Source organism: Notamacropus eugenii, chromosome 2, assembly GCF_028372415.1.
Source record: "Notamacropus eugenii isolate mMacEug1 chromosome 2, mMacEug1.pri_v2, whole genome shotgun sequence".
In the NCBI taxonomy this organism is placed as follows: Eukaryota; Metazoa; Chordata; class Mammalia; order Diprotodontia; family Macropodidae; genus Notamacropus; species Notamacropus eugenii.
In genome coordinates, this window is record NC_092873.1 from 48,758,104 (window position 1) to 48,779,424 (window position 21,321).

At 42.5% G+C, this 21,321-nt stretch overlaps 1 protein-coding gene across 5 annotated transcripts in view; it reads right to left on the minus strand.

Moving 5' to 3' along the window:
* The window catches only part of GTF2IRD1 (GTF2I repeat domain containing 1), a 220,665-nt gene that overhangs the window by 63,088 nt on the left and 136,256 nt on the right, over positions 1-21,321 (minus strand). For all 5 annotated transcript variants that reach the window (XM_072640170.1, XM_072640171.1, XM_072640169.1 and 2 more), the window contains exons 15-19: positions 13,063-13,110; positions 8,813-8,878; positions 7,143-7,326; positions 3,793-3,851; positions 3,412-3,468 (exon numbers count right to left, since the gene is read on the minus strand). In XM_072640170.1, the coding sequence (XP_072496271.1) occupies positions 3,412-3,468; positions 3,793-3,851; positions 7,143-7,326; positions 8,813-8,878; positions 13,063-13,110 (414 nt within the window). The remainder of the gene's footprint in view (positions 1-3,411; positions 3,469-3,792; positions 3,852-7,142; positions 7,327-8,812; positions 8,879-13,062; positions 13,111-21,321) is intronic.

Sequence of the window (21,321 nt, forward strand, 5' to 3'; positions counted from 1 at the left end):
AATTTCATCTCTAAATGATCACGAGATGACCTGGCTTAGGCTAGTTTCATGTCAATATTTCTGCAGACTCATTGTCTGTCTCAGCACTTCCTTTGCTTCCTGAGGCAATACAGTTCATGACCTTCTATTCTGCGTCCTTAACGTTTTGCAAATAAACTTCTATTCTAAACAGGCATCGCTGTTGGCTGCTTCACCTCTCTGTTTTGCCAAAATTAAATGTTGTCTGATTGAGGCAGTTTCTAGGTTCCTTTGGACTCTTCCTTGTGGCAATTGTTTTATATTAGTTAAGTTTTTGGTAGGAAAGGATAGTAGTTGGTGTCAATGTTTTTTTTCTTTACCCATTTTTCAGCATCAAATTCTTGTTCAGATCTTGTCAGGATAGAACTATTGTAATTTGCATGCAATGATTTCATCCTATACTTATTCTTTCTTCTAAATTCGAGACTAATTTTGATGTTTGCTGTAATGCTGACGATCTGCCTGCCTAAAGAGAGGTAATTTACAAATTACTTTCTCATTCATTCATTCCACGAACATTTCTGGAAACCAGTTATTTTCTTTCTCTTAAGAGGCAGTGTAATGCAGGGAATGAGCATGGTCTTTGTACTTAGAGGACCTGGTTTCAAATTCTGCCTACAACGCCTATTACCTGTACAGTCTTGGGCAAGTTTCTCAACCTCCATTGGCTTCAGTTTCCTTGTCTATATAAAGAAGGATATTGACCAAAATGACCTCTGACAGTCCTTCTCATAGTTCTATGATACTGTCAATTTCCTGTTTAATGAGACATTGTTGCACATTATGCCCAATGAAGGTCTTCTAACTCTCTCCTTAAAGAAAGTATTCACGACTGATCAATTTAGTGACCGATCACCATTCGAAGGTACTGATGATGAAGCAGGAGACAGAGAGGCAATGGACTTTGGGTGCAGAATGTCACCCCCTTTTTTTGGATATAGGCATTGTGAGAATTTGTTTTGTTTGATTATGTGTATTTGTTAGTAGGGGTTTTTTTCCCTTTTTTTAAAATGGGGGTATATGGGAGGGAAGGTAAACATATTTTTACTCATTGGATAAATGAAATTTTGTAAAAGAGAAGTGTTCATGCTCCATAGGAAGGAGGCTTCTGAGCAGCCTATAGGCCTCTAGAGATTCTCTTTCATTTCTTAATCCTGGACCACATTTTCCAACATGCTTTTTTGCTGTCCTGTTTATCCCCATCTTTTGTATTGAAGTCACTTGGTATTTGTCTAGAGCTATTCTGAAGGACCTCATGGATTTCTGCATAGAATTTCTTTACCTTGACATTCTCTGTATCATGTGTTGGCTCGTGAGCAGAGATCATTTTTATAGTGGTCTTTTTGAAACGCTCATAATGAGCATTGCAAGGGGGAATGCAAATGGTGGTCACCAAGTGACTCCCTGCAAGGACATTTCCTGCTGCTTTTGCCTTCAAGATGAAGCCAGCTCTGCCAACTTTTTATTTTTTGGGTCCCTCCAAGAAGAACTCATGAGCCAACATTCCACTTATGACTTCTGGTTTGGCTTATAACGAGAGGTTCAGTCCCTCTAAGAGCATATCAGCTCCTGATCATTAGACAAAGACCTCCCAATTAGAATATTGATGGCTAAATTGAGGTTTTAAATTTAGGATGGTCTAAAAATAATGTGATTCTTAGCATCCTCTGACTCTTTTCTGCCATTGTCATGGTAGAAGTAGACATGGTGCCATTTTGTATAGTCGTCTGTTTCCTGGGTTACTATATGGTCAAAGAATTCTTGTTTACATGGTTAACCCTTTGAATTAGTGAAGTTGTTCCCAGGACAGTAGAAAGATGGCTCCCAGGATCATAATTTAAATCTTGCCAACATGGCTGGTATAACCTGGCCAAGTGTGGGGTCCCTTGGCATAACCTTCAAGAACCTGGGGGTCAGTTCTATACCACAATGATTGCAAGACCAGTAATCTCAGAATTTCTATGGCAGGAGGGATCCCAGCGACCACCTAAACTCAACCAAACTTGGAAAGAATTCTGATTATACCAAACCCAGTAAGTAGCTACCCAGCCTCTGTCTGAAGGCTTCCAAGGGAGGGGGAAACCATAACCTACTTTGTTAAACTCTTCCACTCTAAGACAACACTAACATTTCTCCTGATTTCAAATCAAAATCTACTTCTTCATGATTTCTACTTGGTGCTCCTGGCTCTGCCTCTGAGACCAAGCAGAACAAGTCTTGCAATTTTTTTTAAAAACAAGTTTATAAATTATATCTTTTTTTTTTTAAAAAAAATCATCTTAATTTCCAAACATATTTCTTTCCTCTCCTTCACCCAGAGAGGCATCCCTAGTCACAAGGAAAATAAAAGAAAGAAAAAAGGACAAAACAAAAACAAAACAAAAATCAAATCCAGTTTGGAAAGACTAATCATCAACCTGGGGCAGCTGGAGGCAGGTGGCTAGAGTGCTGGGTTTGGAGTCAGGAACACTCATCTTCCTGAGTTCAAATCCAGCATTTGACACTTCCTAGCTGTGTGACCCTGGATAAGTCACTTTACCCTGTTTGCCTCAGGTTCCTCATCTGTAAAATGAGCTAGAGAACCATCTCTGCCAAGAAAACTCGAAATGGGGTCACAAAGAGTTAGACACAAGTCAAAAATGACTGCACGACAACAACAAACTGTCCACCAAGTCGGACAGTACATGTGATGCTCCCTATTGAGAGTCCTTGATCTCTGCACAGGAGGGAGGGAGGTATCTCCTCTCACCTCCTTTCTTTAGGGCCAGAATTGCTCATGACAATAACCCAGTATTCACAAGCAGAAAAGTCTCACTACTTTCTCACATTCCAGCTTTTAAAATACTTGAAGATGGCCATCAGAGGAAGGGGGGCTTTCCAAGAACATTGATTTAGATCAGGAAGGGAAAGAGGCCACCTAGTGTAAACTCCTCATATTATAAGGAAAAACCTGAGGCTCAGAGAAATAACAGGACTTAACCAAGGTCACTAGGTTAGGAATGGCAGGGCCAGAAGTTAGTAGGATCATAGACTTAAGAGTTGGAGGGGACCTGGAAGACCATGTAAGCCAAGCACCCCATTTTACAGATGAGGAGACTGAGGCCCAGGGAGGTTCCATGACTTTGGCTCCATGTCACATAGCAGCATAGCTGGGATTTGAATCCAAGTCCACTTATGCTAAAGTGATTCCTCCTTCCACCAGAGCAGAATTCTTCACCTCCTGTCATGTCATGGACCCCTCTGGCAGGACCTTTTTCTCAGTGCTTCAGCCCTCCCTCACACAGCCATGCTCAAGCCCAGCCCTTAGGCTGATGACTGAGCCCCAAGGCCCCAGACCAACACAACAATGAATTTTGAGGCTTGTAAAGACCCCAGTGTTCTTTCACCTCTTACCTTGAAATCCCTGTCTTTTTATAGTCTCGTCCACCAGGGAGTCCCCAGAATCTCTCTCTAGGGGTACAAACAGAAGATACACATGAGAAAGATAATGAAGACAAAACATGCCTGTGAATGGAGAGACAGATGATGGGAGGAGAGGACAAAGAAAGGGAGGAAAGAGAGGAGCAGAGGGGAAAGACAGAGGAGGAGGAACAATGGGGGCTGCTGGGAGAAGTTGGCCACAGGGAGAGACAAAGAGGGGAGAGCTCTGGAAGGGTAAGAGAGGGAAGATGTACAGGAATCAGATCCTAAGAGGATCTGGTCTGAAAAGAGGATGCAGAGACCTTCTGTCTTATTATGTGACATCTTTGCTATTTTCCAGGTTCAAAATCCTACCTAGGGTCCCAGGGCTGTCAGTGGCTGCCTCTTTGATTCCTTCAGCAAGGAGCTCAGGTCTGTAAAACATCGCAAACCAGACCATTAGAGATGACTGGGCCCAGCACACACCCCACTCCCCACCTCTCCCCGTAGCCTCCATATGAGGCAATTCTCAGACTGAAGGCAGTATGGCATAGGGAAAAAGAACAGAAGTAGGATTGCACCCTTGTGTCTTCTGGTCCTGGCTCAGCCAGTGACTCACCGTGTGATCTGGACAACTCATTTCCCCTTGCTAGACCTAAGGCCCCTTTGTAAAATGCAGGGGTCTTTAAGGACCCTTTCACCTCTAGCATTCTATGGTTCCAAAGGGTTCAGGTTCATTTGGAGGGACTGAGGAAGACTCCTCAAAAGACCTAAAAGGGCAGCTCCCTGCTCTCAGGGAGCTCACAGTCTACTTGGGGAACAAAAGCTTTCTGAACATGAGATTATATCTCAGGTGAGAAAATTGGGTCATGGACAGTCTGGACATGCCTGAAGAACAACATGGAGGCGCTAGGTTATTCCTTCTCCCCCTACTGCTATTCCAGTTTCCCTTTGGGGACTTTTTTCTCTCTGGGCAAATGACTCAGTGTTATTTGGCTTTTAATGGAGCCAAACCACTACTCTTCAAGACATCTGATGATAAAACCAACCCAAGATTAGTCCAAGTTCAATTCAAGTCAATAATGATTAAACCCCTATGATGTTCAGGGTCTATAATATGTAAAGTTTATGTAAGGCGGAGCCCCTGTTTTCCCCGGGCTTCAAAGGTATTAAGAGTTTAACTGACACAAAGCACCAGCGAACAAAAAGGCTGCGAATCACCTCCCTCATCAGCATTTAATCTCTTTCAATCTCTTCCTCCCCAATCTAAAAGCACTTTCCCTCTGAGGTGATCTCCAATTGATCTGGTTTGACCACAGTGTTCTGAGGGGAGGGCCTATCTTTGGTTTTTGTTTCCTCAGCAATTAATAAATGCTTGTTAACAATGAACCAGCACCTACTATGTGCCAGGCTTTGTTCTAGTGCTGGGGATGTTTAATGGGACAAATGAAATAGTCCCTGCCCTGAAGGGGCTTACATTCTACATGGGGAGACAACATGAGTATGTGAATAAATACAAGGAGTTTTGGGGTAGGAGTGGGGAAGGAGGTTCCGGAAAGGCTTTTTATAAGCTAGTAAATATCTGAGGCTAAATTTGAACTCGGGTTTTTCTGATTCCAGGCCTAGAGCTCTATCCATGGTACCACCTAGCTGCTCCAACTCATTCAATGACCAACCATGATCCTAGGATATTGACGATGAGATGAAACCTGCTACCCAATCCTGATGGACTCATGATGCAGAATGAGAGCGACATTTTCAGGCACAGGCAATGTGGAAATTTGTTTCTATGAGAACATGTGTTAAAGGTTTTTGTTTTACGTTTTTCAGCCCAATGTGTGTGTACAGGGTAAGGCGTAGAAGGGTAGGGATGGGGCAGTTAAAAAAAAAAGAGAGTAAAAAGATCATTAAGACTCTTAAAAAATGCAGAAAAGAAAGGCTTCAAAACAGATGAGCAGGATAGCTTTGAAAGCTATAGACTGAAATTTATTCTGTATTTAAATTATATAGAAATCAAATTATTAGGGAACTGCATTTATGATATAAAATTAATTTTATATAATATATTGTATAATGTAGAATACATAATTTGTGAGGCATTCTATTATTAAATCTGCGTATAATAGAAATATATATTTTATATATTTAAAAGCCAACTGTATATAATAGATTTGTGTAACTTCACTACAATTCTTTTTCTCTTTAGCTATATAATCAGAAATATCCATTTTATTTGGAGCTTATTTAGTTCAGAATAAAAATGAAGTGGGCAAACAAACACAAACCAGATGATCACGTAGCCATGATCTACTCTGCTTAAGCCCTGGGTGTGTGTGCGTGCGTGTGTGCGTGCGTGTGTGTATCTGTGTGATGGTAAACTTTCCAGCAGCTTTCCAGAAAAACAGTCACTTTTCCCCTGTCCAGGTAGGCACTCCGATGTTTGTGCTTGGATAGGGACTTCAATTCCTTTGCCCTGGTGGGTCACATCTGGCCTGTTTCAAAGGACTGTGGATTTTGGGGGGAGGACATCAAGGGATCCTCTAGGGCAGGGGATTTGTAGTAGTAACATGCAACTCTATGAACTGTTCCCTAGCCATGGTCTGAACTGTAACCCACCTTGTCCAGGAAGGCTTCCCCAACTCTTCTGCTAATTATCTCCCATCAGAGGCTTGGCCCTAAATACTCAGACTGAGTTCAGGGTACTACAGACTGAGCCCTGAGTCTGGCCAGAGATTGAGTCCTGAGCCCAATCATACTGAGACCTGACCTTCACCCTAGATCAAACCCTAATCCTGACTAGAGAATGAGCCTTGAGTCCAGCCTAACCCTGACCAGAAACTGAGCCCTAATCCTGAGTAGAGAATGACTTTTAACCCTGATCACATACTGACCCCAACCCTGGTTCCAGACTGATCTTATTGGTCATTGATGGACTCCTAATTCTGGCCCCAGACTAATAAACTGCCCCCAACAAACTGGCTCAGGTGAACCAATAACAGAATGTAGCCGTCTCAATACCCACTGCTCTGTCTTCTAGAAAAACCAACCAGAGTATCTATCTTCTGGACAGTTGGCCAGGATTGTCATCATCTTTTCAAGCTAAGCTAAAGTCAGATTATTATGTTACTGTGATACCTGCTGCATTATGTACCTCACAAAGTGCTTTCACTCCTGTTCCTGATAGCCCCAATGAGGCAGGATCATTTTTTCCATTTTACAGAAATATGATAGAGATTAAGTAACTGGTCCAGGGTCACACAGTGAGTTAGTGGCAGAGTTAGGTTGGCCTAGAATTCTTCCAGGTCCCAGATTTTCCCCATTATATCACTCTTGCCCATGGTTCCATTCTCCTTCAGTCCAAATATTAGTGGCACATGGGTCCAGCTGCCATCTTGATTCAAATAAAGCCCAAGTAGTATTTTTTTAAAACAATGTCATAATGGCTGCCCCTCCCCTGAGAATCCATAGTTCTAATTTAGTTGTAGCCAATTTAGCATTGGGGTTATTCTTTATTCCCACCCACCCCCTTTCTTGGGTGAATGATACCTCAGAGACAGGATCTGAACCCATGTCTTCCTGAATTGGACACTAGCTCTCTATCTACCACCTTCTACTTTGTTCATGACCACTGAAGGCCCCAACGTCAGCGCCTCCCAGCACTTGGTCCACATCCCTTGGTCCCAAGCCCAGAAGGCTTGGTTTTAGGAGGTTCGATCCTTCCTTACCTTTTAATGACAAAGTGGATGCTACTGCTGGCCTCCAGGATTTTCCGGAGCTTGGCAATTCCGAAGCAATTAGGCCTCCGAAGCGAGATGCCCTCGGGCAGCCCCACGACAAAAAGTTCCTCTGGGTACATTAGGAATTTGGAGTAGGGGACTTTGACAGGCTCGGAAATGCCAATGGCTTTCGCTGAAGGGAAAAGGATTCTCATGAGTACAGCAGAGCCTCCGGAGGTTTCTACAGTCTGGGACGTAGGTGAGAACTCTCAATGGGGGTACCTGAGGCTGCCTCTAGATAACAGAAAGCAGGGAGAGCCCAGGTCTCACAGTGCTCCTGAGCTGGCCCTCACTCTGTGGCTGAAGGGCTGATAGGAGAATTGTCTCTCCCCTTTCTCCGCTCCCTGACTTTGGCCTCCCTGGATTCCTTTCAATAAAAATCCCACCTTGTCCAGGAAGGCTTCCCCAACTCTTCTGCCAATTATCTCCCATCTATCCAGTGCACGGATTTCTTTGTATGCATTTGTTTACACGTTGCCTTCTTCATTAGATCGGAAGCTTCTTGAGGGTAGGGACTGTCTTTTGCTTCTTTTTGCATGCCCAGAGCTTAGCATAGTGACTGACACACATAAATATTTACTGATTGGTTGAGAGAAAAGAGAATTTCTGTATGGTAAAGCATGAGATGCTGGTTACCTCTTTTGTCATGTCTGTATTTATGTACTATTGTGTTGGGTACATTGTGTGGAAAGTAAGATTGTGCTTTAATTAGCCTGAAGTCTTTGATAGCAAGAATGGGGGCTAATGCCTTCCCTTTTCAAATTGTCTTTCACCTCTTCTTCATAGATATTGAATGTATCTAGTAACTTATATTTGTCTCTCTTGTTTAAATATAAGCTTCCTGAGAGAAGGGACTATTCTTGTTTTTCTTTGTATCCCCAATGCTTAGGCGCACAGTCAGCACTTAATTGATTCGCAGAACCCTGAAGGGTTGGACAATGACAACTGTATTACAAAGTCGGTGACCACTGTCATCCCCCACTGGATGGTGACCTCCTTGAGGGTTGGAACTACCTTTTACCTCTTTTTTGTATTCTCAGAGCTTGGCACATAGTAGGTGCTTACTAAGTGCTTGTTATTTTATTTTTTTTATGGATATTATCTCTTCTGATTCAACTCAACTTGTACTCTCCGTCGATATGTGTGTGTGTGTGTGTATGTTTGTAATCCCTCCACCTACCCAAATACTAAGAAAAGTCTCAAGAATTACAAATATTATCTTTCTATGTAGGAATGTAAACAGTTCAGCTTTAGAAAATCTTTTATGATTTCTCTTTCCTGTTTACCTTTTCATGCTTCTCTTGATTCTTGTGTTTGAAAGTCAAATTTTCTTTTTAGTTCTGGTCTTTTCATCATGTATGCTTGAAAGTCCTCTATATCACTGAATGACCATTTATTCCCTTGAAGTATTATACTCAGTTTTGCTGGGTCTAAGTGCTTATTAATGGACTGCTGTCACTTTGCCAAGTCCTTTTCCATTCTCTTGAGGGAAACTACAGAGATCCCAGCACCCTGAGAGTCAGCAGGGTTCCTGACATGGGCCCCCAGTCTAAAAATGGAATGGCTAGTGATTGAGAATGCTCCTCCACCCTATCCCTCACAGTCCTAAAATGTCTTACCATATCGTGTGTTGAAAAGTGTCTCCACTTGCTTCCGTAGATGTCGTATCACATCACCAATGCCATCTGAAAGATATCCCATTCCCCAGGTAGAATAAACAAGCTGTTTAGTTTCCCCCTCTAAGGGAGGAAAGTGCCCTATATACAAGATCTCATTTGTTCCTCACAAAAACACTATGAAAGAGGTGCTGCTATTATCTCAATTTTACAATGGAGGAAACTGAAGCACAGAGAGGTTGAAGGATTTGCTTAGGGTTTGTGCCTGTGGGGAGATTTGAACTCAGGGAGGGTTCCACTCTGCCCTCCAGTTTTATTCCTGTACTAATGGTTGGGGGTCAAGGTTTCAACTGACCACCAGCCTAGTCCCTATCTTTCTGGTGGAAGATGTTCTACGAGAGACTGAGTTTTTTCAGGGAAGCATTTCAGTCTTGCAGGCTCAGTGTACCATGAATTTGAAGCTGTAAGAGACCTTGGGGGCCATGCAGCCAGCCTCCTCTCCTCCCCCATTTAAAGAAGAGGGAACAGAAGCCTATAGATAAATGTAGGAAATGACTCAAAGTCAGATAGCATGTGGCAGAGCAAGGACTTGTCCAGGGTTACACAATGTCAACATGAGCCAGATTGTCCACTCCTCTTTACCTACTGTCCCTTGATTGTTGGAACAAAGGAAAGGGAATCCACCACAAGAAGCCCAGAGACACCAGCCACTAGGAGACAGGAGAGGCAGGGGTGACGGGCAGGGCTGGCTTGTACAAACAAAGGACAGCTTGAGAGCTGGAAGGTACCTCAGAGGCCCTGGAGTCCAAGCCCCTCATTTTAAGGATCAGGAAACTAAGGCTCCAAATGGAATGTGACGTATCTAGTCAGAGTCACAAAGCTAATACATGTCAGAGACAGGATTTGAATCCAGGTCTCCTTGACACCAGATTTGGTTATCTATAAGAGAGGGGCCCAGAAAGGAGGAAATAAAGATGAGGTAGGCCTCGCTCAGTGAAAACCAGGATGGATATGAGGAAGTGGTTTTGAAGATTGCCTATGATTCTTTACCTTTGTCTTTCTGGTTATTTTTACACGATCTATTTTCCAGTTGTTAAAAGCAGTAAAAAAACGTTTAGAAAAGCTCAGAATGGTGTGTGGGTGTGGGTGTGTGGGTGCATGGTACATGCCTGCTTGGGGACAGAAAGGGGAGGGAATGAAGCTGGGAGACTGTGCCCTGTTTTCCCTGAGGAAATCAGCCTCCATCAGTGATAGCAAAAGATCTAAGTCTATCTTGGCAGTGATCAGCAATGCAAAAGTTAGTTGGTACAGTAGACAGAGCATTAGAATTAGACTCAGGAAGACCAGAGTTCAAATCTCATCTCAGGCAGTTATGAGCTGAGCAGCCCTGGGAAAATCCTTTAATCTCTCTGTGCCTCAGTTTCCTTGATTGTAAAACAGCCCCTACCTCACAGGACTTTTGTGAACAATGAATGATGTGATATATGCAGAACACTTTATAAACCTTAAACCTTTATGGGAAAGTTAGCTGTTATTAGAGTGAGAAGTCGGTATTTCTCATGAATGCACATAACAGGCTTCCTATCAAGATTCCAGGCAAGGAGTGAAGGTGGGGAGGTACTGTGTCCTCCACTGCTGTACTCCATTGCTGTGTCCTACCATTGGTACCAATCCCCTACCTATCAATAATGCCTTCTTGGGTAGCCCTATGGCCCACTGACCCAAGATGCACCTAGCCATGAGAATGATGGGCAAGGTTGCTGGGAGAAGGGAGCAGAGAGTCATCCTGTACCCATTCTGATAAAAAGGACACAGCTGGGTTGCCTTACCTATTTTTGTGTCATTTCTTTCTTGGATTATTTGTTCTGGAGTTGGATGGGGTGGGTTTGGCAGGAGGAACCCCTTGAGGTTCTAATTATCCCTCTGGATTCTGTTTAAACTTGGTTAAAGACTCTTGATTGTCTCCTGGGTTCACAGAATCATACGCTTAGAGCTGAAAGAGACCTTGGAGCCCTTCAGAGTCCAAACCCTCTCATTTTACAGGTGAGTAAACTGAGGCACTGAAATGTGAAATTATTTGCTCAGGATTACACAGCTAGTAAATGTCTAGGGCAGGATTTGAACTGAGGTCTTTCTGATGCCAAGTCCAGCACTCTACCCACTGAACCACCCGACTTCCTTTAAGGAAGTTTCAAATACATTCAATCACCACCAGTTGGTTGGCAGTGATTTGTTATGGCCTTTATGCCAAATAGTCACTGCCCTCTGGCTTGAGATTTCTACTCCCACTCCGCCTCCACCTCTCCTATGGGTCCTGCTTCCATGGATAAACTTGAATGCTTTCTTTTGGGTTTGAATCCCCAAGTTGCGACACAGGTAGGTCCCAATCTTTATCTCCCCCTCTTGGCTTTTTTTTTTCTCCCTTCAAACAAATGTGAATTCTTCCAAGAACAAAGAACAGAAAGGGACCACATGAGATGGAAAATCTCTACTTCTGGTCTCTTTGGTGTACAGTGAAAATGTTTCATTGTTGCTTTTTTCTTTTGCCTTTCATTTCTATAACTATCTCCCACCCACCTTCTCTCTGTGAGTCTCCCTGACCCTGCTGCACAATCTGAGGGGATCCTTAGGGAAAACGGAAAAGGGATAGAGTCAGGGATGTGCTGAAGCCTGCTTGTGCCAGCTCACGAGAACTGATTATTAAATGTTCAGTGTGAGAATTTACACGCCAGATATCAGCAATCACTACAAATCAGGGCTTGATTTATTGTTCTGTTGATGGTCTAGATTTAAGAAAGTGACAGAGAAAATGTTAATGGTGCAAATTAACCTTAAAAGTGTTCACTGCATATATTTTTCTTGGGGGAGCAAAGAACTGGTTGCTAAGCATTTACCAGCATATCCTGGGATATAATCCTAGGGAGTCAACTCAGGGAGTGTTATGGCTTGCATGGTTCAGTGTAGAGAGACTCAGATTGGGAGCCAGAGGACCTGAGCTCAAGCCTGCTACTTACTATCTGTGTGACCCTGCACAAGTCACAAACTCCTTGGACTGGTTTCTTCATTTATAAAATGAGAAGGTTGGACTAATTGACTCCCAAGGTCCCCTTCAGGTCTAAAATATACAATCCTACAAAGATTAATGCTTGAGCTGTACTATATGATATGATCTTTTACACCTCAGTGGTGCAGTGGATAGAGAGCTGGACCTGAAGTCAGAGAGACCTGAGTTTAAATCTGGCTATAGACTTAATTTTTGTCTGCCTCAGTTTCCTCATCTGTAAAATGGGAATAATAATTGTACCTACATCCTGGGGTTGTTGTATGGATATAAGTCATGGATCCATTAGGAGCTTACTGTGGCATGTGGTATGAGACGTTGGTCTAAGCCTAATTTCCAGTTTTCCCAGCAGTTTGTAATTGCTAGGCAGTTCTTATCCTAGTAATTGGAGTCCCTGGGTATACTGTGGTTATAGGCTGGATTTTCTTCTGGGTCTTGTTTAACTAATCTATTCAATTGATTTTTTTTAAAAAAAAAGCCACAGATAGATAATTTTGTTGATAATTATTCTTGAGCATAGTTGGAGATCTGGTCCTTCTAGGCCCCTTTCATTCCTATTCCCCCTCTCCTCCCTTATTTTCCTTGAGATTCTTGGCTTTTTATTCCTCCAGAAGAATTGTGCATTCCAATTATTTTAACTCAAAGCTCTGGGAAGCTAACTTGGGCATGCCTATAGAATAAGAAGCACTGTGAATCTCACCAGATCTGTTTTTGGACACACAAAGACAAGGGAAGCCCTTGGAGGCCTGTTCACTGTGGTCGCTGCTCTGCCTGCTTGTAACTCCAATTACCAGAGTGAACCAGGCGAACCCCTGACCTGATTTAGCTCAAGCCTTTCATCTCATTTTTCATTGCCGTCAGTGCTGGTTAGAAAAGCCCTGCCTGCCAGTGTCCAGATCTTCTGACAACCTGAACGTTCCTTCTCCCTATAGTCTCTCGTAGTCTCTACCCCCGTCACCCTCCCAGCACAGGGAGAGGGGCATCACTGCTTCTACCCCAGTCTAAGCTATGTACATGTGAGTATAGTGGGGAGCAACGACTGAAGAAAGTATGACAGTGTGGGAAACAGGAAGACAGACATGGTGGAAGAAAAGGGAAAAGAGTACAGAAAGGAAGTAGCAGATAGATGGGGGCCAGAGGCAAATGGAGATAATCATTATTCTATCCCTTGTCCAACCTTCCCTTAGCTTACCTTCCACATGCTTCTCTTCGTGCCGAGGGTCCTCACTGTGTCCTTTATCTGAAAGGGGGAGCAGAGAGAGCCTGGTAAGCACCATACCTCTCCCTTCTCCCTTCCCAACCCAAGCCCTACCCCTCCCTAATCTCATCCAGTGCAAAATATCAGAAAGGGATGCCTGGAATCATTAGAGGAATGAGGAAGTAAGGTACTGGGGGTCAACTCAACTCAGCTACTGGCTCCAAAGATGCTAAGCTGAGTCTTGAACTGCTCTATGCCTTGGGTTCCCAACTGTAAAATGGGTACACTGCTGGTTTTTAGTATAGCTATCTTATTATTTCTAGATAGATGAGTAGAATGGAGTGAACAGAATGCCCAAATTTGGGGCATTCTCTTAGTTTTACTACTTATGTTACTTTAATATTTCTTGTTTTATAGCCTCTTTATTTCCAAACATATTTCTCCCCACCCTGCTAGATACAAAGAACAAAAAAGAAAGCGCATGCATGTGTGTGTGTGTGTATGTGTGTGTGTGTGTGTGTGTGTGTGTGTGTGTGTATCAGCTTAGCAAAACACACCAGCACAGTGACAGAATCCAAAAGGAGATGCAATGCTCTGCAGATGTAGGGAAGGTGTATGGGACAGGAAAACAAGTGCTGAACTTTGGGATCATGGGGATCATGGATCAAGCCAAATCTTCCCTCTTCCACTTAACCACTCTGGGTCTTAGTTTCCCCATCTATAAAAGGAGGGGGTTAGACTAGATGCCTCTGAGATCCCTTCCAGCTCTAGGCCTAACATCCTATGATACATTTAACCTGGACAAAGCTGAAAAAGGGACAGATATGCCTGAAGTCCAGCATTCATCTGTTTGTTCACTCACTCATTCATTCATTCATTCAACAAGTCTACTATGTGTCATACACTGTGAAGGTGCTGAGGATACAAAGAAAAATGGAGCTCACATTCTACTGGAGGCAGGACCAGGGCTGGGGAGACCACTGCGTACACAGCGAAGCAAATTCAAAACGTATACAATGTAAAAACAAAGTAATGTTTTGGAGGGCTCTAGCAATTAGAGGGGATCTCGAAAGGACTCATGTAAGAGGTAGTTAGCATTTGGAGCAAGCCTTAAAGGAAGCTACATATTCCAAGAAGCAGAGGCGAGGAGGGAGTGCATTCCAGGCACAGCACATGGTCTGGATAAAGACACCGGGAAGGGATGGAATGCTGTGTACAAGAAGCAGCAAGTCCGCCAGCTTAACTACAACATAGAGTATGCATAGGGGATTAATGTGGAACAAGCCTGGGAAAACAGGCTGGAACCAGACTGTGAGAGACTTTAAAGGCCAAGCAGAGAAGTCTGTATTTGATCCTGGAAGAAAAGAGAGAGATGCTGGAGTTTACTGAACAGGAAAATAGAAGGCGAGAAAGAAGGAAGGAAACATGCATTCATTAAATACCTACTATGTGCTAGGCACTATGCTAAGTATTTTATAAACTTTACCTCATTTGATTTTTACACCACCTTGTGCGATAGGGGCTACCATTGTCTTCATTTTACTATTGAGAAAATTAAGGCAGTCAGAGGTTAAGTGACTTGCCCAGGGTCACACAGCTTATAATTGTCTGAGGCTCAGGTCTTCCTGACTCCAGGCCCAGGTGCCAGCTAGCCTCTCAAGAAGGGGGATATGGTAATACTTGGGCTTTAAGCACATCTGCTTTGGCAGGTGAGAAGGGGGTAGGAATTGAGAGGGAAGAACTAGGAAGTGAAACAGGAAGTCTACTGTGAGAGCCTCTGGGTCACCTAACCATCAAGAAGGAAGAAAAGTCATTTTCCCTGTCTCTTCTCTCAACTCCAACCCTCTCCAAGGGGAAATGTATGTCAGACATGGATAGATTAGTTATAGCTGAATTCATAAAAAAAGGAAATGAGAAGCCCAAAAAGGTAAAAGCCTTAAGTATTAATACTAGATGACATTAAGTTTTAACACAGCAACTTAGCACCTTTTCACCACCAATCTCCATGCTCTAGTGGGGATAGGTTTGTCCCTTGAACCCACACTTGGATTTCCCTCTTGTTACAAAGACTTTGCCAGCTCACTCTATCTCTGGTCTCCATCCCTACTCCCTTTTCATTGCAATAAATAGAAGACATTAATTCTGTGCCATGTGAAGAGGAAAGGGTTTCTTCTGCCTGGGGTGGTCTCTTGGTTAGTGAACTTGAAAACTGTATAGAGTCTGTCCAGAATACCCTCCTCTCTCTCCCCTAAACCTGCAGAAAGTAGAAGCTGATTCAGCCCAGCCAAATAAGGAAAGGATAAAAAAAACCAAAAAAATAAAAAACTGGGACAGAGGGTCAGTGTGAATGATTGCACAAAACCTGAAGGAAAGGGGAATAATGGTTATGTGGGCTTAGCTTTGTTGCCTCAGAAAACACTTGGGGCAGTGAACAAGGCCAGTCAGTGAAAAGCAAATCCCCCAACATGGGAGAAGGCTGAGACAGTTATACAGTCAGATTCCTCAGATATGCCCACGATCAAACGGGGAGGAGTCAGAAAATAAATGACTGGGAAATATGAACAGAATAAGCCTAAAATGTCAGATTTCCAGAGGAAGAAAATTCAATTAAAAACCCAGAATACAAGTAGATAAGTCAACAGAGAGGATACTAAAATTAAAAGGAAGAGTAAGTACTAAATCCTCAGAGAGATTACAAAGCTCTCTTAACAAATATTACAAGACAAATGAATTGAATCAACGCCTGATGAAATATACAGCCCTGTGAAATCCCAAGACAGCACGGAGTTACAAGGAGATATTGCAGAATGGTTCAAAAGAGAAATAAAAGCCATGAGAGCAGAAGTTAGAAAGGAATAATTGGCACAAGCTAATAGTTTTCCCTGCCTAAATAATTAGCATATTAGAAAGACTTGACTCTAAAGTGGGGGAGTTTCTCCAAAGAATCAAAAGGGAGAACAATAGATTTTAAATATAAAAATACCAAATTGGAGGAAAAGCAGTCAGAAGAATAAGGCGATAATGTCTAAAGAACACATGATTTCTATTCAAGCAAAAGCAACTGACCTAGAAAACAGGATGCACAAAGACATCTTAAGGATCACAGTTCTCCCAGAAGAACACAACAAATCAAAAAAAGCTGAAGGCTACAATGCAGGAAATAATATGAGAAAATTGCCCAGAACTTCTGACTACAGAAGACAAAGGACCAATCACAAGAATACACAGATCACCTTCAGAAAAAACAAATTACTCCCTCACAACCGCCCCCAATTCCCATGCTTCAAACTCCAAGGCACACTGGGGCTAAATTTACCAATTCCAATGATAAATAATAAATTCTTCAGCTAGATAGAAAAGACTTTTAAATGTAAATGAAAGGAAATGCAAACCTCATATGACTGTTCGGTAATCATCAAAAAACACAAAAGACAATGGAATAATATATTCTAAAAAGCAAAAAAGGGTTTCAGTTGCAGCCCCAAATGACCCATGAATCAATGGAAAGATGTCTATGGACACCTAGATGATGCACCAGATAGCATGCTGGAACCTAGAGGCAGGAAGACTCATCTTTCTGAATTCCAATCCAGCCTCAGACACTTATTAGCTGTGTGACCCTGGCTAAGTCATTTCACCCTGCTTGCCTCCATTTCCTTTTCTGTAAAAGGAGCTGGAGAAGGAAATGGCAAAGCACTCCAATATTTTTGCCAAGAAAACCCCACATGGGTTCACAAAGTGTTGGATACGACTGAACAACAACAGATTTGGCATTTAAAGCTCTTTATGTTATAACCTGGTCCCTTGCTACCTCTCTGACCTTCTTACATTTTAATCTTCTCTATGATTTCTTCAATCCAGCCACACTGGTCTTTTGTATTTCCTTTCCCGGGGCAGTCCATGCCTTTGCACTGGTTTTATCTCCCCCCTCCTCCATCTTGCTCTGCCCCCACACTTTTGCCCTATATGTTTCCTGGCTTTCTTCAAGACTCAGCCCAAATCTCCACTTCTGCACCCCATCGATTGTGTAAATACCTTATATGTACCTAAGTCCTTATACGCAATCGCTTCCATGAGAAGCTAAGCTTTAGAAGGGCAGGGACTATCTTTACCTTTCTTGCTACCCCCAAGGCTTAGCCCAGGGCCTGGCACATAGTAGGAACTTACTAAATGTTTGTTGACCAGCTGACTGTGTGCAGAGAAGTGGCTGGATGTCAGAGACGCAGTGGAAGCAGAATTAATTAGATTAGCTAAGGGATTAAAGAGAGGAAGGTGCTTGAAAGGGAAGAGTTAAAGAGATGCCCTTCACAGAAATAGGGTGAGCTTAGTTAGGGTGAAAAATAATAAAGGAGACACATATGAGGAAACACAAACTTGGTCTTACAACCCCAGAACCTTCCTTGAGGCTGAAAATGGCTTCAGAAACAAAAAAAGTAGGATCATAGGGTCACAGGATCGTAGATCTGGGTCTTAAAAGGACCTCAGAGGCATCTAGTCTTATCCACCTCATTTTACAGATGAAGAAACTGAGTCCTCCAGCCTGTCCGTCGTCATGTGGCTAGGAAATATCAGATTTGAACTCATCTCTTAGTGACTCCAAGGTCCCCACACTCCATCTAATATATGACATTGCCTTCTCAAATAACAAGAATGGAAAAATAATAACCACTGACATTTATGAAGCCCTTGGAGTTTTACAGACATCATGCCATGTGAACTTAGCAATAATCCTGTGGGGGTATTATTATCTTGGGTTGCCCAGTGGTTAGAGTGCTGGGCCTGGAGTCAGGAAGACCTGAGTTCCAATCTGACCTCAGATATTTACTAGCTGTATGACCCTGGGCAAGCCACTTAACTTCTGTCTGCCTCAGTTTCCTCAAATGTAAAATGAGGACACTAATAGCACCTACCTTTCAGAATTTTTGTGAGGATCAAATGAGATGATATTTGTAAAGTGTTTATAGCAAAGTACCTGGCACATAGTAGGTACTATATTTCTTCCATTATTTCAGTTGTGTCTGACCCTTCAGGACCCCATTTGAGGTTTTCTTGGCAGAGATACTGGAGTGGTTTGCCATTTCCTTCTCCAGCTCATTTTACAGATGAGGAAATTGAGACAAGAAGGTCCAGGGTCACACAACTAGTAACTGTCTGAAGTCAAATTTGAACTCAGGTCTTACGAACTCCAGGTCAGGTGCTCTATCTATTGTGCCACCTAGCTGTCCAAGTATTATTAAGCATTAGCTATTATTATATTTATTTTACAGATAAGGGGACTTAGGTTCAGAGAGTCCAGGTGACTTGTCCAAGATGACATGGCTAAGGGGTGTGGAGCTGGGGGGAAGCTGGAGGGAGACCTGGGGCAAAGGGGCATTTTAGGTGGCTACTAAGGCCAAATCTAGGCCTCTGTCCCTGTGATCTCTGATTTATGACTAAACTGGCCTGATTGTGAGGTGACAAATGCTAGGTAGGTGTAAGATCACAGAACACTAATTATTTTAATGAAGTGTCTGTTGGGAGTAAGGAGGGGGCCCCTCTGATGAGAGGCTGTCCTAATTTTATTGTACTAATTTCTGTCATCAGGCATTTCCATGGGAACAGATGGATGCTGCAAACAAAGAATTAATGAGCCTTCATTGAGGCAAGATTTAGATGAGAGATCTTGGCTGGCTGGGGCAGGAGGAGAGATTGAAGGTGGGTTTTGGGATCTGGGCAGAGACCAAAGTGACAGGAATTTTCCAAAACCATCTTCTGCTCTGAGCACAGATGAGCTCCCGGCCAACTCTGCTATATGGGATGCCTTTAAGTGAACCCCGAGATGGGCATTTCTAAAGATGCCTGAGCGTTACCTCTTCTTTGGGCAATGCCCAGTGGTAGAGTTGCCAGAAATGTCCTGGTGTGTGTTTATACATTGAGTGGAAGGAAGCAAGGAAAACCATGGGATTTTCATTAATTTTGCAATCTGAGCCCCCCTCAAATCCTAGCTCCTTCACAAAGCAAGGAGGATTTGTTGTCTGAGCACTGGGTTAAAATCCTGACTCTGCTTTGGATTTACTGTGTGACATTGGACAGCCCGTTTCCTACTTGATCTGAGATGACCTCTAGGGTCAGTTAGACCTCTTCTGTCTTGGCCCAAGGCCACACAAGTCACACCAGTATGATGTGGCAGGGCTGGGATCTGCCTCCAAATCCTAGAGCTTTTACTACTTCCTGCAGAATATCTGGGCTTCAGTTTCCTCATCTGTAATATAAAAGAGTGACCAAATGATGTTGTAAATCCCATCCATCTCTATGCTCCAAGGCCTTCCCCTACCACACTTCCCTGTAGAGGTCACCCCCTTCTCTGCACCAGGGATGGCTGGGTGGTGCAGTGGATAGAGCATTGAGGTCTCAGACACTTCCTAGTTGTGCAACCCTGGGCAGGTCACTTCACTGCTGTCTGCCTCAGTTTCCTTAACTGTAAAATAAAGATAATAATAGCGCTTCCCTCCCAGGGTTGTTGTGAAGAACAAATGAAGAAAATATTTTTAAAAAGCTTAGCACAATGCCTGGCACATAGTAGTGTTTTATAATTGCACTTTCCATCTATTCACTTGGCATTTAGCATAAAATGGTAGAACTTGATGGGTGTCTGAGCTCACTCAGCCTAACATCTCACCTGGGAACTCCTTCTGTATGCATTGCTGAGAGGGGGTCATCCAGCCATTTCTTGAATCCCTCCAGCAAAGAGGAACTCACTACCTCATGAGAAATTCTTGGGCCCCAATGTGCCCCCCCTGTCACTTCTGCTGATGTCTCCTATCTTTGGAAACTTTCTCCCTTCTCTACATGACAGCCTTTGAATGCTTGGAGAAAGCTCTCAGGTCTCCCCTAGGGCTTGTCTCCACCTTCTTTGACTGATTTGTGCATCATGGATTAGAGATGTAAGGCTGGACAGGGTCTCAGGGGCTGTGGAGTCCGCTCCCCACATTTAACAGTTAAGGAAACTGAGGCTCAGGGAAGGAATGTGATTCAGCCAGTTTCATATAGTAGCAGAGGCAAGATTTGAACATGGGTCCTCTGACGCCGATTCAAGAGCTCTGACCATTATACCATACCACCTCTCACAAACTTGGCCAACATGCTCTGGACATTTGATTGGACAGTTTTCGTCCCTAAAATGTGCCCAGAGTTGAATGAAGGATATCACAGACCAGGGCAGAAGAGAGCCAGGCATCTATTTCTTCCTATGACCTGGGTGCTCGCCTTCCCACAACAAAGTTAAAATTGTTTCAGTCTTCTTAATGTCAGTATCAAACTTGGGCCACTAAGACCCCAGGGGCCTTTTCTGCTGAAAGCTCAGCCAAGGAGAAGTTGAGAAGTGTAAGACCTAGGGTCTTAGGTACACAGTAGGTGCTCAGTCAGTAGGCTGAGTCCCTCATGTGCCAGGACTGTCTGAGGCACTCCACATAAAAGATGCAGTCAACAAACATCTTTAAAACAGTTAATGTATATAAATATCAAACATGTTAAAAATAACAAATGTGTAAAAAGAATAAATAATGAAATGACAACTATCTTAAAATAATAAATATATTAAAATACACAATAAAACCACAAATATCTTAAAAATAATAAATGCATAAAATAACATATCTTAAAAATAATGAATGTGCAAAATGATAAATAATAAAACAATATTTTTAAAATAATAGATGAATGAAAATGATAAATTGTTGATTGCCTTTCATTCTCAAAGAGGACCAAAATGATGTCACTATGTAAAAAAATAATAAAATCACAAATATCTTAAAAATATTAATGCATTATTAATATTAAGATAGTGATATTATTAATCTGAAAATATTAATATTACTAATAATATTAATCTTAAAAATATTAATCTTAAATTAATCATATTAATCTTAAAAATAATAAATGTATAAAAATGATATCTACAAAAGGGAAAAGAAACCTTCTGTGACCTCGAGAAAGTCAAGAAACCATAATAATGGTTAATATTTATCTGGTACCTGAAAGTTCTTAAAGCGCTTTACAAGACATAACCTCCCTGGAGATTCAAGAGTACCTTGTAATATGGGTAGGTGCGACTATCTTCATTTTACAGAAGAAGAAATTGAGGCAGAGAGAGATTAAGTGACTTGGCCAGGGTCACACAGCTGGCTATGAAGAATCCAAAGAAGTATAGCTTCTATGAAGAGTGAAGTAAGTAGAATCCGGAAAACAATACGCACCAGAACAACAATGTAAATA